Source organism: Nerophis ophidion, linkage group LG05, assembly GCF_033978795.1.
Source record: "Nerophis ophidion isolate RoL-2023_Sa linkage group LG05, RoL_Noph_v1.0, whole genome shotgun sequence".
NCBI classification, from domain to species: Eukaryota; Metazoa; Chordata; class Actinopteri; order Syngnathiformes; family Syngnathidae; genus Nerophis; species Nerophis ophidion.
Window position 1 is genome coordinate 30,490,461 of NC_084615.1, and position 20,198 is coordinate 30,510,658.

Consider the following 20,198-nt stretch of genomic DNA (forward strand, 5'->3'; position numbering starts at 1 on the left):
TTTAAACGTTATTGTCTAATCATGCCAAATATTACATTATTATTATAACATGTATTACAAAAGTAGGTTGATAAAGATAAAAATAAACAGTTGAATATTTGCTTGTCACTTTTACGTATGATTTATCCATTAGTTTGTACATGAAAAAAATCCAATAATCAACGGCATAGGCAATAATTTAGGTTTTCTTAATTTGAATTGTGATTAGTCACAGGTTATTTACCGCATGCATAATTTTAATTCATTTTTAAAAAGTGGACCTCTGAAGGCCTCTGTGGCCCTCAAAGAAAACAAATTCGATACCCCTGCTCTAGGTAATGTTGCAATTTTCAATGCCAACAAAGTAAATGATTCAAAGAAATGCTTCAAACTAAGTAAAGTATGGCTCCACCTTTCCAAAAATTTGCTAACTGGCTGCTAATTAGGGCAGGGCGATATGGCCATTTTTAATATCTCAATATGTTTTAGGCCATATCGCGATACACGATATATATCTCGATATTTTGCCTTAGCCTTGAATGAACACGTATTACATACAATCACAGCAGTATGATGATTCTATGAGTCTGCATTAAAACATTCTTCTTCATACTGCATTAATATATGCTCATTTTAAACTTTCATGCAGAGAAGGAAATCACAACTAAGTCAATTGATCAAAACTGTATTTATTAAACAGTTATTAGCAGGTGACTTTTCAAATGATGCTACATATGAGCAGTAATGTTACTTTTGGTAGCAATACTTGTGCCCCACACCTAAATTAAGGTGTCTATTCGACATCTTCCCGCTTGAAGCCGAACCACCGCCAGACGACTGTTTTTCTTGGGAATAAATTATTCCTTCATTTGTTACCAGTTCCGCACCTTCTTTCTCTTGTATTACCACTCCGCTCACATCACAGCTAACGTTACCCATGCTGCTACCTCTCTGCTCCGTGAGGGTGTTTACGTATGTGACGTATTATGTGACAGTATTTGACGTATGTAAGAAGGTGGGTTTACCGTCTTTGAGAAGGAGACACAAGAAGGAGTGGGAAGAGCCTGTAGTGTAATGCCCGCAGCTAAAAGCAACTGCGTGAGAACGTATACTCCAATATCATGATATAGTCATTTTCTATATCGCACAGTGACAAACCCGCGATATATTGCGTATATCGATATATCGCCCAACCCTAATGCTAATATACAGTCCTTTGCTACTGACATGCTACCGAGTCGCATTAGCGATTTCAACACCTTTGAAATTGTTAATTAAAACTAAAACTAAGATGCACGGTACAATATATCATATCATTTTAATTATATTGTATTAAAACTATTTAGGACGCAACAAACAACAAAACACACCATAAACCAGAGCTGTGTACAGAGAGCGTAAGGCCAAATAAATTTCAAAGTTGGGTGCAAACATGGCGCCCTGTAGTCACGTGATGGACTTTTCACCAATCAGAGAGAGTATGGCTAAGGCATCTTCTAAATCAGGGGTGCCCATTACGTCGATCGCGGTCGACTGGTTGATCTCGGAGGGTGTGTCAGTCGATCTCAAGCCAGGCATTAAAAAATATACATAAAAATGAGCAATCATCAGTCATACCAAGACTTCACTTTCGTCAGTTGTTTGACATTCTCGGCACCCGAGGATCTTGTGGGATGACGCTGGCTGCTGCAAGCTCATATTTAAGAAAAAAATCACTAACAGGGCGGACGCAGAGAAAAACATTTTATTTCTAGAGACTCCGTACCTACTGTCAAAACTCTAAAGACCGACTGCACAGTTCCTGTCTTCACCATAAAAGACCTGTTTCATCCTGCCTGTGCTAACTAAATAAGAGTCTCAGAAAGCTAGCGTGCACAAGCTAGCAAGCTACGGAGTTTGATGCCAATGTATTTCTCCCCCGCCCTCAGCGACTGCTTTCTCACTTGCTTGCCCACCCGCACACTCACTGACGTCACTCACCTGCTGCCAGACATTAAAGGGCCACACACATATGCTACTCTCATAACAAAGTGTTTAAAAACGAGTATGCAAGTTGGACAAATGAGATGCCAAATCCAACCACTTTCATGTGGTATTGGACAGAAAGGAGGACTTTTTTTTTCCTCCATTTGAAAATGCGGACGTTATCAGCACCACTGTCTAATTCCAATCAATGCAAATCATCAGAATCAAATACAGCAACTTATATTCTTGTCTTCATGAAAGAAAGGAATCTATGTGTGTTAAACATGCTTGTATTATCATTAAACACCATTAAATTGTTAACAATAATGTCTCTTTCATAAATAAATAAATATAAATTATAAATAGGAATGAGGTAGATCTCCTCGACTTGGTCAATTGAAAAGTAGCTCACCTGCAGAAAAAGTGTGAGCGCCCCTGTTCTAAATGATTAATCACAGGTTATTACCCACGTGCATCATTTTAATTTGTATAAAAATGGGCCTCTGAAAGCAGCCATTACTGCAATACTGTCTCATACTGTACTTAAAAGGGACCTTATGTAGATTTTAATCTACATTTAAACACTTCCTTGTGGTCTTGGTTATATGTATTGGATATGCTTTGGTGTGAATGTTGTGTAAATGTTGTTCCACTGTCAAATCTATAACCCGTTTTTTGAGTCTGTCTACCTGTTCGTTTCATAAGGTGTTCGCAGATTGCAAATAAAACCTTGGCCCCACATACTGAAAAAGTATCAGAATTCATATTTTGAAAATGTACACTCTTTGAATATATTTCTTAAAGTCGTCACTACTATTTCTGTTTTAAGACATAGCAGAAAATAAACTTCAAAAACTTTATGTAGATTCACCCGCTCACAACTAAACTCCTGTTCTTCGCAGCATTAATGTTACTTCATGTCGCACGCCAGCGTTATTATGCGCATTCCAAGGTTGGATGAAAATAATACCTTATCCTACCTTTTTTGGTGTTTCCTCACTGCCTGAAGAGAAGGCTGAGAGCTTTAATGTCCAGATATTTTTGCCTACCTCGCTGTGACATCACAACATAGCCAGACTGCAAAACCTTGTAGACAGAGGCATCCAAAACTATTTGCAAACTCACACAAAATACATACTAAGACTAAATTGATAATAAGTTCCTTCATGTGCAAATCAATCTTAATAACAAAATAATATAATATGTCCAACAGCTGCTTCCAAATTGAAATGATGTAGACATGCTAACTTTGCCAGTCAGGTTGAAAGTAACTCCATTGCAGTTTGCAAATGGACTACTTCAAGTTGTTACATGCAAATGTTGGCCGTACAATTACAGAGATGGCATACAAAAACTAGGGAAACTTTTGGCCATAATATAATGTCGGTCGAACCAAATCCTAGTGTCACGTTGTTAAAATAATCGCCTAAGTAATTTTGTCTCAAAATGTTTTTTGCATAAATCATCTCCTCATGACGCCGGCCACTTATGGTAAAAGTGCCTTCATCCTCAGTTGATCAGATCATGTGATTTTTACCACTTTTAAGATAATGGCCTATGAGAAAAAAATTACTTATGCGAATTTTTGAACATGCCTTTGTGACTCAAGCAAGATATGGTAACACTTTATTTTGAAGGTGTAGGTAGGTCGAAGTTTATTTCAAACATGTAAACAGTTCCAACTACATACGAGACATGAGCTTGTCATAAACATGGCATTGGATATGTCATGAACATTAATGACACTTGGAAGTAACATTAATGTTCATGATCATGTTTATGACCAGCTCGTGTGACTCTTATGTAGACACCTTCAAAATTGAGTGTTACCATATCTTGCTTAAGTCACAAAGTTATGTTCAAAAAACTGATTAGAAAATCAATTATTTATAAGTTACATATTTTACACACAGTGTTATTACAGTGCCAATAGCCATCTTTTGTTACCTCATGTTTCAGTAAAGTTATCAATAAATGTCATATGTTACACTTTTGGAGAGGTTTTCGTGAAAAACTTGAAAAAAATCAGTTGGGTGATTATTTTAACAGAAAGACAATAGGCAAAGTGAAGCATACAAAAACCAAAGGACCACCTTTGAAGGGTATTTTTCCCTTTTTTTAAATGTTCAGTTGGTAAATATTGTGAAGCTTTAAATATTTGACGACACAGATTGCGAGAGAAATTCATTAAGTATTTGTGAGACATCATCCAGCTCTCCAAACAATAGACAATGCTGTTCAAATCCCCTCTTTGTTTATGACTGATGGTGACACTCTGGGCTCTGATTTACAGATGAGCAAGAGGCTGTGCAGAAACGGACGTTCACCAAATGGATCAATTCCCACTTGGCAAAGGTAAGAAGTCGTTTGATGCTTTTCTATTCTTTTCTGTCTTCAATCCACTGAGAAATTTGCTCCATTTCTCATAACACATTGCTGAGCCGGTCATGGGACTCACGTGCTGGCTAAGACGGCACACACACACGCAGGCACATCAACAGACACGCAAAGTTTTTATTTTGATCCTCCCGGTCTCATTTAGCTGCAAGCAAAGATTTACGCTCATTGTAATTACCACTTTCACATTACAGCAATTAACACAGTCCATGTCTTTGTTTCTGCAAGGTAACATTAGACATTTAAAGTCTTGGTAACCTTTCCTCTTTTATATGCAACTATTTAGATTGTTCTGCATACTAGCTTAATACATACAGACAAACTATAACTCACACTGTGCACCTAAAGCAGCTGCGATGAAGGGAGCTGTATTATTGGCGTGTAATTGTTTTATTACACAGCATTAGCTTGCACAATTTAATCCATTATCACTTGGGTAGCGGGTCAGGGATGTGCAGACAGGGTAAATATGTCACAGTGCGACACAACTAAACATTCTTTCAATATGCGCTTTTTCATATTTGACATTAGACAGCTGTGGAGACCTTGAACCATGCATAAAATTAATTTTAAAAGGCACCCCTTAGAGTGTAAACCTTGACATTACATAGGATATCACGGTTCCGGATTCTGCCAGCGTAAAATTATCGTCACAGCAAAATATGTATAAGCGTCTTGAATCTTTAATAACGCCAAAAGTAAACACATGGTTTATTTATTACATGGCATATTTCAGCGCACTAGAGTAGAGCTATGGTCTGTGATGGTTGTATAGAAATGATTACAGCAGCATGGTAGGCACATTGTAGCAAAAACAGCAAGAAATATATTTAAAATGCCTCTACTAAATAGATATAATTACAAAGGAATTTAAGTCACACCTCATCATGGCTAGCCATGCCCTTTTTGACGCCACTGACCCCCTAAGGTGGACTACACAGGTGTTTCTATAGTGTCTCTCCCATCTTCAAGTTCTACTGCACTTTCGGGTCCTTTGAACTAGGCATGCTATGGGAGTCCATCCCACTTCTGACACCATTTGCCACAGAAAGATGATTGGATCTCATCAAATTTTGCAGGTGTATTATATCTGGCTTTACAGTTCCATCCTTCCCTGGTTGATTATACTGTATTTTGATTCTTTCATTCGTCAGTCTCACTTCAACCTTTTCACCTGATACCTGGCGTTGCCTTGGCGATAGTGATTGGCCCACATTTGTCTTCAAAAATGTCTACAAGCTCTTTGTGACGAGCTAGCAAGAGATGGTCGATAAGGCCATTGTAATAAAGAAATGCTTTTCCAAAGAAAGCCTGTGAGGTGGGTAAGACAGAGGAGCTTGAACAGTTGGTTTAGCAGTCGGCTCTCCGAGGGATATATCCCGCCCTTGGCTATGCAGATGATTAGAATACTCCAGTTATCACAGGTCTTTAATTCAGCGCCTAAAGCTGTGTGATTAATCGTTAGGTGAGTTGAGAAGTGGCGTTGGCGGTGGGTGTTTTTCTTTTCAGTCACTCCCCTTCCCCCTCACTTTTTTTTACTATTTCACAGGTATAACAAAAGGAATGTTCTTAAAGAAAGGCTGTGTGAGAACCAGTAATTCACAAAGATGATTAATGATTCTTTTTTTCTGGCTCACCAGATTAAGTCACCAGTTAATACACTCATGAGCCATAGGTCACAATATTAGGTACTAGCTAAACCATGAAGATGTCTGGAGGGATACATTGGTTGTGTATAGCCATGCAATTTATATCTACTAATATGTTGATTATTTTGGTTGCAGTCAGAATATTGCACTTAATGCTTTCGGTCCGACCCCTTGCATGGCTCTGGAGTGGAAAATGAGTGCAAGACTGGGACTGCAAATCAAATGAGTGCGGCCCCAAGTTTGCATTATGACAAATCCTCTCTGAGAGGGTTAAATCTTAATTACAGAGAGGCCGTGTGAACCGGAGCGGTCTCGTCGTCACTGAGGCGTTTTTCAAGGCAAACAGATTTAGTTTATCCAGCGATTACATAGTCAAGTGAAACCTCTTATGATGTTTAATTAGCCTCACAAACACACTATATGCATAAACCAAAACGATGCATTCAGGGCTCCATTTCTGTACCTCAGTACGAAACATTAATTACTGGACCCCAAGGCTTGTACCTTTTTCCACGACCAGAAAGGCAAAAGTGTTCTCAAGCTGCACAAGTCAAGAGTTAAAGAGGGTACCACCAAACACTGACAACCCACTGTGCCCCCTCAAAGGTAGAATCATGCACTTTTCTTCTCAGAGATGCTCCCAACACTTTGATATGCATTGGCGGAGGTTTCATATCCCCTTGTGTAAGAAAGATTATGCAAAAAACTACCTTGTCCAAGAACCCATTAACACTGGCCTTGGCAGAGGTGTGCACCACCGCAGGGTGCGGCTCAGATTCAAGCCCAAATGATAACAATGAAGCATAAATTCAGCATGGTAAATGCCACTTTTTGTCAGGATCTGGAATTATCTCATGGGCAATGGGAACATTTAAAAAAAAAAAAAAGTTAAACATGGCAAATGACAAATGCAAAAATATATACAAATTATGTGCATTTGTGTTGATATTATGCATTTTTGAGAGAAAACACAGCATTTCCAGAAATGCAAGCTTTTATTGTTTAAAATAAATTGTTTGCCATGATTACGCGGCCACCGAAATGCTGCTAACTTTCGAACGTGCTGCATGCTTTATATCCAGTGATATACCACAAATGACAATATGCTAGCCAGAGATGTTCTTATGTTTTTTGCATTACAAAAATATGTCGAAGACTAGCTGGAAGTGTATTGCCTGTCTTTCGTTCATGTAAACGTACAATACTGCAAAAGGTTTTTTACAAATTTCTGATGATGGATCTTGTTGGATGGAACAAAGAGTACAATAATTCTGCATGCTATATGTGACTTTTTAAACCCAGAAATGTATTGCAGTAAATTACAATACAATACTAAATTTGCATTTAGAATAATGATGTTTTGCTAGCACATATTTTTTATTCTATTGTATTTAATTCAAACTTTTTCACTATTATCATTAATTGATTGCTGGGGGAAATACATAGTTGTACTGCTTACTTATAGTGGGGAAACCAATTATGGTTTCTTGCCTTGTAGTGGGAGATTTAAATGCTCTTGAGTTTTTCTTTGTTTCTGTCTCGTTGGCGCCTTACTGTTGATCTTGAGTGAAGAGTGCCGGGGGGATCAAGCAGAAGCCCAGTGAAGACGTACGTCCCCAAGCTCCTCCGCTCACAATCAATTATGGCCCAGACTCTCATGTGTAATTAGCTCATTAAGGCCCGTGATTTATCTTTTTGTGTTACGCTCATGTGGCTCGGCCAAAGAAATGAATATTACTTTTTTTTTTTGCAATTATCCACAAATATCCTCCTTAGCCCCTAGATCATCAAATACAAACAAAAGGTAAATTTGACTGCAATTAGCCTGCGGGGTGATTCATACATACATTCATTCATACTTCCATGCTGTCTTTTTTTAAGGACGACTGTCTGGATATTTTAACATCTAAAAGCATGAAATGACATTATGGGAGAAGCATGTGCTGTTTGGGTTAATTGATTTTTAGCCAGATGTTAGCTTTCGGGTCTCTTCCCTTGCTCTCTGTCCTCCATCATTGGTCTCGCTGCCACTCTTTCGACTCAATTATACCCCTCTTGAACATCCACACACACACCTCTTTGCCTCGCTATAATCTCCCTCTTAATGGCCCGCTAGTTTGAACTCCCCTCCCCTTCCAGCATGTGACTGTACTTTAGAAGAAATCCTTGATGTGGCGAGAAACAGAGATATGTGGATTTCCCCCCTTTCCTAGTCTGGAAAGTCTGCAAGGTTAGCAAGGGAGTCAATGAGAGGGATACAGTGTAACATTATCAGCATATTTGGGGGATTTGGAGACCCCACTCATAGCCTACTTAGCTTCTGACTGACTCCACTTATGACACATACTCGACACATTAAACCACTCCTTTGGGTACATTAGTAGGAGGATTTCCTGTTGAAATGTATTGGAGTATGTAATGTATTGGTGGAGATTTTAATGTCTCACAAATACTTAAATAGCTTTTGTGAATGCCTGTAGGGCTGAAATCTTTGCATTCCTTGAAAACGCAATATACACTCTTTAAGCAACTAGTCGATCGATACAATACTTTTTATCTTACATTATTGCAATTATTGCATTATGAAACTCATGAACAGAAAATCTAAAATGGCACTGCTGAAACAGGGAAAGAAGTTGAATGGTACAAATGTATACGTGAATGAGCGCCTCACAAAACGTAATGCTGAAATCACCAAGAAAGCACGCGACTTGAGAAAGCAGGAAAAAATTCAGGGAATTCGGAGCACCAACTGTAAAATTTACATCAAGCTGAATGGAGGTCCAGAAGCAAGAGTACTTGTTGTCCATGACATCAAGGATCTGGAGAAATATCTAAGTTGACACTGCTTTGACAACGACAATGATAATGGAGCGTGACGGAAAACCAACGCCTAAATTCAACACCAACACTATTATGCTGCAAGAGACCACTAAACAAGAATATTTAGATTTAGGAGTGCATCCGCCTACACTTCTAGAAATTATTGAAACAACTTTAAAGATTGTTGAACAAGAAATTATGGAACTGAAAAACTTCTGCAACAAAGACCATACAAACCAGGATTTGGACAATGATTTAGATCCAGATACATTTTTTTTCTCCCACATCAGTAATAATTGTTTTTACTATACGGAGGAACAAAATAATAGCAACATTAAATGTGACAACACATTGTCAAATATTAATTTTAACAGCAGATGTTTGTATGCAAATTACAACAACATGAAGCACTTTTTGGAACAATTGAACAAATCCTTCAAAGTGATCACTGTTACCCAAACATGGATTGATAAGAAAATGGAATAGATTTTAATCTGGAAGGATATGAACTAAATCACATCAACAGAACCAACAAAAACGGAGGAATAGTAGCTGTGTTCGTGATGAAGAACCTGAACTACCAAGTGGTAAAAAACATATAATTTGTATATCTTACAATACATAACCATTGAAATATGTCATGAAAAACATACAAACATATTCATCAGTTGTAGGTATAAGTCACCTAAGTCAAGTATTGAAACATTTGACGAATGGATCAAAGCAAATTTTATGAACACTGGTCAAAAAATAATTTTCTCATGTGGTGACTTCAATATTGACCTATTGAACCCTAACAAGCAAAAGTCCATTGGCGACTTCATTGATACAATGTATAGCATCCGTTTATATCCTAAGATCACAAAGCCAAGCAGAATCACAGGACACTGTGCCACGCTTATTGTTAACATTTTTAGCATTGATTTTGAATCTTGAATCTTGAATCTTGAATAATTCCCCTACAAGTGGTCTACTTATAACCAACATTAGTGATCAACTGACAGTTTTCACAATATGTGATAGAAACTACAAGAAGAAGAACATGGACGATACATTTTGCAGACAATGCACAGAGAAAAGTATATGATTGCTTTAAAAATTATATAGAAAAGCAAAATTGGGACGAAGTGTACAATGAAAATGATGTTGATGACGCATATGGTAAATTTGTTAACACAAAATTACAATGCTTTATGAAAAACATTGTCCATGGAAACAACTCAGTAGAAAGAAAATAAGGAACAATCAACCATGAATGACAAATTTATTAAAACATGCTTAATAAGAAAAATATATTATATAGAATCTTTATAACACAAAGAATTACTAAGGCAGACAATAAGTACAACAAATATATAAATAAGCTAACTAGCATACTATGAATTTGTAGAAAAGAATATTACAGTGGATTATTAGACAGGAACAAAAACAGCAACACGGGGCATCCTCAATAGCATTATTAAAAATGGCACTAAGAGGGTTTACTCCCAATACTTCTCAGACAGAAATGTAAATAACGACAACATGAAGGAAGTAGTTGAAAGCTTCAATAATTACTTTGGAAATATTGGACCAAAATTGGAAGAAAGGATTCCAGACAGTTTCAACTGACGACTTCAAAGACATCATAGATATAAATCCCAACTCAAGTGTTCCTCCCGAAAATGACACGAGAGGAAACAGTTAAAATCTTGAAAAAATGCAAATCCAAGACTTCAATTGATTTTAATGTAATCGATATGGAAAAGCAATAATAACGAAATTACCGATGCAATAGATGGTAAACAGTGTCTAGTGGTAGTATTTATGGATCTAGCAAATCCATTTAACACAATTAATCACAATATTTTGATTTAAAAAAATTAGCACGGTATGGCATCAGAGGCAAGTCTTGAACTGGATAGAAAGCTACTTAACCAACATGAAGCTATCTATATGTGACGCTCGGTGAAGACATGTCTACAGTGCTAAATATAGCCTGTGGCGTACCACATTGATCTATACTGGGACAAATATTGTTCAATCCTTATATAAATTACATTGGTAAAGTTACAAAAGACGTAAAGTTAGTATTTTTCACGGGCGATACAACTACGTTGTGTTCAGGAGAAAACACATAGAACTATTACAAGTAATAACAGAGGAAATTAAAAAATATAGAGATGGTTTGACAAAAACAGACTATCCTTAAACATCAGTAAAACTAAAATAATGTTATTCAGCAACAGAAGAAGAGAAAGTCAAACACAAATAAATATAGACTGAATGAAAGAGTATATTAAATCAAATTGGTGTAATAATTGATGATAAAATGAACTTGAAATCTCATACAAAAATATACAACATAAGGTGGCAAGAAATACATCAATATTGAATAAAGCTAAATATGTACTGGACCAAAAATAACTTCATATTCTTTACTGCTCACTCATGTTTTCATATCTGAGTTATTGTATAGAAATATGGGGAAATAAGTACAAAAGTACGCTTCCGTCAGTAAATGTGTTACTAAAAAGATCAGTTAGAATAATACATAATGTTGCACATAGAAAAACATACAAACTCTTTATTGAATCAAAATTACTGATATTCCACGATATAGTGAATTTGCAAACAGCTACATTGTGCAAAAAGCAAACTATAACCTGCTACCCAAGAATTTACAACAATTCTTCTTAACAAAAGAGGAGAAATATAATTTTAGACAAAAATGGAATTTAAAACATTTGTACACAACACTTAAAACCTTTAGCATATCAGTATTTTGAATTAAATTATGGAATGGATTAAGTAAATGATTTAAACAGTGTACTAATATGATCCAATTTAAGAAACTGTTCGAACTCAAAAGTATTTACAAAGTACAAATAAGAAGAACCATGATAAAAATTCAGAATTTATTAATAATCGTACTTATCTCACCAGGGCTTCACGGTGGCAGAGGGGTTAGTGCGTCTGCCTTACAATACGAAGGTCCTGAGTAGTCCTGGGTTAAATCCCGGGCTCGGGATCTTTCTGTGTGGAGTTTGCATGTTCTCCTCGTGACTGTGTGGGTTCCCTCCAGGTACTCCGGCTTCCTCCCACCTCCAAAGACAAGCACATGGGGATAAGTTGATTGGCAACACTAAAATTGGCCCTAGTGTGTGAATGTGAGTGTGAATGTGAATGTTGTCTGTCTTTCTGTGTTGGCCCTGCGATGAGGTGGCGACTTGTCCAGGGTGTACCCTGCCTTCCGCCCGATTGTAGCTGAGATAGGCACCAGCACCCCCCGCGACCTCGAAAGGGAATAAGCGGTAGAAAATGGATGGATGAATTTATCTCACCATGTAAAATACAACTTACTTCACTAATTGTTTTTTATTTTATTTGTAATGTTTTTATTTATAGAAAATATTGTGAATAAAATGAGAACAGGAAATGAACAAAAGTGTTAGCAATTGCTATGAAATTCAAAATGGGTAGGATTAAATAGGGTCTGCTTCTTCCTACTCATTTTCGAACATGGTGAAAAGAAAAACTGGAAATTGTGATGCATGTTCGAAATAAACTCAAACCAACCAATTAACCAACCAAAATATATTTAATGTAAATTTCTGTGTGTAAAATTAAATTTAGGGATGATCTTTACTGAGCATGAGCTTTTTAGGTACAATATATGGACAAGAGCAATGGGTCCTTGCTGGAAAAGAAAATGGAAGAATATCTAGAAAGGTTTGATTGCATAGCAACTGCTTTAACAGCTTCCAGTTTTTTAAAAAGATGTTTGACTGTTGAATGTTTCTGTGGAAAAACTCATCCCAAAGTCGTTTGATGGGCTTTTGAGGTCAGGGCTCTCAAGTTCTTACACAGTTTAAAGGGTAACTGCACTCTTTAAAATGTTGCCTATCGTTATGAAAGACAAGACGACGGATGTATTTTTATTAATGCATTCTAACTCGTATATAAAAGTCAGCTTACAATGGAGCCAATGGGAGGTCCTCCATGCCGCCCACAAAATCCAAATAAAAACATCCAAAAACTGCCAACAATACTCTATTCATATTTTGCGACCTGAATATTAACAAAGTATAAGTGATGTTGTTGATTTAAGCACTAACGCAGACAAACTATTTAAAGGAGGGCTGTGATCACTACCTGCTATGTTGACATCATCGGCTGCTGAACTGTTTTCTCTCTGTTTGTGGAAGTTTATTCTACATCATATATAATCTCTCTCTCACCTGGAGAGGATGAGGACTTAATCTGACAAGTAATTCAACTAGTTGGTACACTTTGACAGCCAATTTAGAACCAAAAATGGCGAGAAAGACAAAAAAAGACACTTGATTCCGCCCCCCTCTCTTTGCGAAGATTATGAATCATTTTTCAGCTGAACAGGACTATAACAAGATTCTATCAGTCTGCATCCTAGTGAGAGCAGACATTGTACAGTAAGTGATGTGTTATTATGCTTGTTGGCTCTCATGAAGTCTGCAGTCAGTTGTTGAACAAAAAAACAAAACCATTTTTTACATGGAAGCCACATGTGCTTAAAATGAGCAAAATACGTTAATTTTACACCCTATTATAAATGGACCTGTTATTACAGTACACAAATACTTACAGAGTGATTCCCATAGGCTTCATTGTAAGCAGACTTATGATCACATCTATTTAGAATGCATTAAAAAAAGAAAAATATATGGCTTCCTCCTCTTTCATAGTAATTGTTATTGATAGGCAAAATAAAAAACTGTGGATTTCCCTTCAAAGTAGGGATGGGTTTTATGAAGCTGATTAATGTACTTGGTCATTTTCTGTTAATAGCTGCTTTACATGTTTAGCCTTGTACAAGTACTTGATAATGATACTGAATATGATAAGAAATGCAGTTTGTTTGCCCTAATGGAGGATAATATTATTATTTCAGGGGAGCAACTACACACTGTGTATGGAGACACATAATTATCTGCCAGTTGTTTGTCAGCAGGGGGATTAAAAATAAATGTAAGTGTCAGCTGGTGTTATGACTGGTCACTCCAGGTCATTATATGTTTTTGTGTTTGGTATTATTGTCCCTAGTTTAGTGTTTTGTTATGTTCTTAATGCTCCTTTTCCTCCCTTGGTTACGTTTTTTTGTTGCTCTGCGTATTGAGTATACACACCTGTCTACGGATTATGATTAGTGTTCCCACCTCTTAGGGTTAGGCCACTCTTTCAAAAGAGCCCATCCTACCCTAAAACGGGAATAATTTATAAATACTAGACAATAAAGTATAAGATATAATGTCACAATGACGTGACGTTGGGGGAGATGGTGAGATTTCAACTGTTTTATTAATCTTTCATTCATTATTGGTTAGTACCTTATACTTTTAACCTATGTTTTATGTACTAGCTTCCTTTGTTGTGAGTGAGCCACAGCAATTGAAGAGCGATTTGGGAGAGTTCTCAAGCAGGATCGAGTGGATGTGTCATAATCACACTATTGAACGGTGATTAATCACGATTAATCACAGTTAATCTTGAACTGTGGTTAATCACAGTTAATCTTGAACTGTGATTAATCACACTTAATCATAGTTCAAGAGTGTGATTTATCTAGTTAAAATAGTTTACTTTACAGCCCTAATTTATATATAGCTGTTCAAAAAAATAAAGGGAACACTGAAATAACACATCCTTGATGTGAAATATTATTAATCAACACTTTGTTCTTTACATCGTTAAATGTGCTGACAACAAAATCACCCCAAAAATAGCAATGGAAATCAAATGTATTAACCCATGGAGGTGTGGATTTGGACTCAAAATCAAAGTGGAAAAACACACTAAAGGCTGTCTACTCCATTTGCACAACAGAATGTGAAATTTACTGTCAATCAGTGTTGCTTCCTCAGTGTTTCACAGACGTGTGATTGACTTACATTGTGTTGTTTATGTCATCCCTTTATTTTTTGAGCAAACACACATGTATAATATCTATATCTATATCTATATCTATATATATATATATATATATATATTTTTTTTAGGGCTGTCAAATTATTAAATTATTAAAATATTTAATAGGTGTACTTTAGACGGAGAATTTTCAACTTTTCATTACAATGACTGGACAATTAGTTTGCTTCAATGAAATGTTTTTCAAACCATATTAGTTGAGTTTGAGTTTATTTCGAACATGCAAGCATCCACATGATACATCACAATTTCCAGTTTCTCTTTTCAACATGTTAGAAAAGGAGTAGAAAGAAGCAGAGCTTATTAAATCCTACCCCTTTTCTTTTTACATAACAGTTGCTCAAAATTTTGTTCACTTCCTGTTCTAAATGTATTCACAATATACTCCATAAGTAATCACAATAAAAATAAATAAATAAATAATTGGTGAAGTTAGTTATATTCCATACGATGAGATAAGTAAGGTTATTTTGAGAATGAAAGAATGGATGGATGAATGAATTCAGAATGTTTATCGTGATTCTTCTTCTTTGTACTTTGTAAACACTTGAAGTTTGAAGAGTCTCTTGAAGTGGATGATATTAGTACATTGTTTGATTGCTTTGCTTAATCCATTCCATAATTTAATTCCAAATACTGATATACTGAAGGTCTTAAGTGTTGTACGTGCATACAAATGTTTTAAATTACATTTTTCTCTAAGATTATATTTCTCCTCTTTTGTTGAGAAGAAATGTTGTACATTCTTGGGTAGCTGGTTTTAGTTTGTTTTGTGTATAATTTTATCTGTTTGCAAATTCACTATGTTGTGGAATTTCAGTATCTTTGATTTAATAAATAAAGGGTTTTTGTATGTTCTCTATATCCAATATTATGTATTATTCTAACTGATCTTTTTTGTAACACTGTTAGTGAATGAAGTGTACTTTTGTAATTATTTCCCCATCTTTCTACACAGTAACTTAGATATGGTAACACTATAGTGAGCAGTAGAGAATATGAAGTGAATTTTGGTCTAGAAAATATTTAGCTTTATTCATTATTGACGTGTTTCTTGCTACTTTATGTTGTATATTTTTTATATGAGGTTTCCAGTTCAATTTATCATTAATCATTATACCTACAAATTTGGTTTCATTTACTCTTTCAATTTCTATTCCCTCTATTTGTATTTGTGTTTGACTTTCTTTTCTACTGTTACCAAATAGCATTATTTTAGTTTTACTGAGATTCAATGAAAGTCTGTTTTTGTCAAACCATCTTTTTAATTTGTTCATTTCTTCTGTTATTATTTGTATTATCTTCTGTGTGTTCTCTCCTGCACAAAACGCTGTTGTATCATCCGCAAATAATACAAACTTTAAATCTTTTGTAACTTTACAAATGTCATTTATATAGAAATTGAATAATTTAGGTCCTAGTATTGATCCCTGAGGTAAACCACAGGACATATTTAGCGTTGTAGAAGTGTGTTCGCCTAGCTTCACGTATTGTTTCCTGTTGGTTAGATAACTTCTTATCCAGTTTAAGACTAACCCTCTGATGCCATATCGTTCTAGTTTTTTGATTAAAATATTGTGATTAATTGTGTCAAATGCTTTGGTTGGATCCATAAGCACTGCTGCCGCACATTTTTTACTATCTATTGCATTGGTAATTTCTCCTGTAATTTCAATTAAAGCCATTGAAGTTGAAACATTAGCTCTGTATCCATATTGGTTCTCTTCGAGTATTCTATTTTTATTCATGAAACTCTCTAATCTGTAATTGAACAGCTTTTCAATGATTTTTGAAAATTGTGGAAGTAAAGAAACAGGTCTATAATTTGGAAATAGATGTTTGTCTCCAGTCTTAAAAATTGGTTCAACTTTAGCTATTTTCATTTTGTTTGGAAATGTACCTGTTTGAAATGATAGGTTACTAATATACATTAATGGTCCTGAGATCTGTTCAATAACCTTTTTTATTGTTTCCATATCAATTCCATTACAATCAGTTGGTGTCTTAGATTTACATTTTTTCACGATTGTAACTATTTCCTCCTGTGTCACATTACTGAGGAACATGGAGTTGGGATTTCGCTCTATGGTATAATTATATATGTTTTTTAATCTGCTCAACACAAAAGGACATAATAACCCTTCTAAATGCAATAAAAAAATATATTGTAGATTACAAAATGTGTATGAGCCAAAGTTATTCATATCTCAACATGGCAATGTTTTAAGCGTCTATATTTATTTGTCAAACGTAATGTTCAGCCTGCCAAAGATTCTGTAATTGCGGACATTGCAACCAGAACAGGTTTTAAAGGAATAAACTCTTTACGTCAATCTGCCAGAAAACATTTACAGTATTTAAGTAGAAATATTACAGATTGCATTCCAAAACATCTTTGACAAAGCTTGATTATCATATAAAACAATTTTTAATGTCTTTATGGTTTTTAAACTGGATGTGACATGTAGCGCTATTATTGTAAAGTTGTAATTGTGTGATTGGTGTGAGTAGAAGTGTCTTGACATGTTTGGATGACGCGAAAGTCTCCGTCATTTTTCTTCTGAGCTTGTATTGCATCATACTAAAGCAGTTTGTGTAACAATCTACTTTTTATGTTTTCAATGCACTCAACTGTAATCCAAACACGAAAGTGAAGTTCCACTTCTCTGCAAGCGGCAAAGCGCGCCAGCATGCAGTTGTTGCAGTAATGTCGGTTCAGCGCCATCAGAGTTTTGTCGAGAAAGCGACTTGACCTGCCATGGTTTTGGACATGGGATTTTCCTAATGTCTCTCTTTCTTTGTGCATTTCTGCATAATATTTTCGAGCTTGTAGCTTAACTGAATGCCATTACATTTCCCTACGCTACTGAATTGACTGAGGGTCAAAAAGAAGCCATTGAAGGGCTATATACACAAAATATGATTGGTTGATTGATCTATTGATTGATAAAAAATATAATGCATGCTATTGTTGTGTGCTGCATACAACAACATGATTAAAAACCACAGATTGAACCATATGATGCAATAAATGGGGAGGGAAAAGACTGTCTCCATGGCTATAGCCAGTATACACACAAAAGCCCAATTTTTTATAGGGCAGTTTGCACTACTTTGGAACTTGTTTTTAAATTTGAACACGCAGTCTTAGTTGATCACCCGCAACACGCCTACTAATAGTATATGGAATTATATACAAACTCCGTTTCCATATTAATTGGTGAATTGTGTTAGATGTAAATATGAACGGAATACAATGATTTGCAAATCCTTTTCAACCCATATTTAATTGAATGCACTACAAAGACAAGATATTTGGTGTTCAAACTCATAAACCTTTTTTTTTTTTTTTACTAATAATAATTAATCTAAAATTTCATGGCTGCAACACGTGCCAAAGTAGTTGGGAAAGGGCATGTTCACCACTGTGTTACATCACTTTTTCTTTTAACAACACTCAATAAACGTTTGGGAACTGAGGAAACTAATTGTTGAAGCTTTGAAAGTGGAATTATTTCCAAGTCTTGTTTTATGTAGCGCTTCAGTCGTTCAACAGTCCGGGGTCTCCGCTGTCGTATTTGACGCTTCATAATGCGCCACACATTTTCGATGGGTGACAGGTCTGGACTGCAAGCGGGCCAGGAAAGTACCCCCACTCTTTTTTTACGAAGCCACGCTGTTGTAACACGTGCTGAATGTGGCTTGCCATTGTCTTGCTGAAATAAGCAGGGGAGTCCATGAAAAAGACAGCGCTTAGATGGCAGCATATGTTGTTCCAAAACCTGTATGTACCTTTCAGTATTAATGGTGCCTTCACAGATGTGTAAGTTACCCATGCCTTGAGCACTAATGCACCCCCATACCATCACAGATGCTGGCTTTTGAACTTTGTGTCGATAACAGTCTGGATGGTTCGCTTCCCCTTTGGTCCGGATAACACGAAACAAAAACAATTTGAAATGTGGACTTGTCAGACCACAGAACACTTTTCCACTTTGCATCAGTCCATCTTAGATTATCTCGGGCCCAGAGTAGCCAGCGGCGTTTCTGGATGTTGTTGATAAATGGCTTTTGTTTTGCATAGTAGAGCTTTAACTTGCACTTACAAATGTAGCGACGAACTGTATTTAGTGACAGAGGTTTTCTGAAGTGTTCCTGAGCCCATGTGGTGATATCTTTTACAGATTGATGTCGGTTTTTGGTGCAATGGCGTCTTAGGAATCGAAGGTCACAGTCATTCAATGTTGGTTTCCGGCCATGCCGCTTACGTGGAGAGATTTCTCCAGATTCTCTGAACCTTTTGATGATATTATGGACCGTAGATGTTGAAATCCCTAAATTTCTTGCAATTGCACTTTGAGAAACGTTGTTCTTAAACTGTTTGACTATTTGCTCACGTAGTTGTGGACAAAGTGGTGTACCTCGCCCCATCCTTTCTTGTGAAAGACTGAGCATTTTTTGGGAAGCTGTTTTTATACCCAATCATGGCACCCACCTGTTCCGAATTAGCCTTTACACCTGTGGGATGTTACAAATAAGTGTTTGATGAGCATTCCTCAACTTTACCAGTATTTATTGCCACCTTTCCCAACTTATTTGTCATGTGTTGCTGGCATCAAATTCTAAAGTTAATGATTATTTGCAAAAAAATAAATGTTTATCAGTTTGAACATAAAATATGTTGTCTTTGTAGCATATTCAACTGAATATGGGTTAAAAATTATTTTGAAATCATTGTATTCTGTTTATATTTATAGCTAACACAATTTCCCAACTCATATGGAAACAGGGTTTGTAGTTTGCACATACCATTGAGCACATTTTATTTGAATATTAGTAGATCAGGCCCTATGTGCAGTAATTTTACCCATGTACACCTAGTAATAGTAGCTCGGCACACTTGAAACCCCAAAATAGTACCTTTATAGTCAGTGATGGGCAGTAGTAACAAGCTACATTTAGCTAAGCTACATAGCTTTACTACAAAGTAGCTTGGTGGTAGCTTAGCTACTTTTTTCACAAGTAGCTTTTCCTGTAGCCTTGCTACTTTTAGAGCCATGTAGCTAGCTAGCATACATCGAAGCTACAAGCTACTAAGAGAGAAAATGGACTGTGAATAAAGGCCCCAAAAAATATGGAGAAAATACAATGACCTAGATGAATGAGAACATCCATACATACGGAGAAAATCCATGATGATTGGTTGGCGCTGGTATGATGACTCACAATTGGCAAAAAGGTTAGTTCGAAACATTACGGACTGGCCAATAAGAGGATCATCGAAACCAGAAAGCAAAATCATAACAGTCACGCACTCATGTGACATGACGTCGGGGGTGTCAAAGACAGAGGAACACTTCAAGCTGACCATTCAAAAAAAACATACTTGAAAATAGCAGAGGTATTCTCTCCCACAGATTCGATTTTTCCTATAGTGATGAA

General features: G+C 36.2%; 1 protein-coding gene across 1 annotated transcript in view; it reads left to right on the plus strand.

The window, feature by feature from the left end:
- The window catches only part of LOC133553677 (nesprin-1-like), an 83,359-nt gene that overhangs the window by 41,400 nt on the left and 21,761 nt on the right, over positions 1-20,198 (plus strand). The window contains exon 2 of the mRNA XM_061902152.1: positions 4,238-4,299. Within this exon, the coding sequence (XP_061758136.1) occupies positions 4,238-4,299 (62 nt within the window). The remainder of the gene's footprint in view (positions 1-4,237; positions 4,300-20,198) is intronic.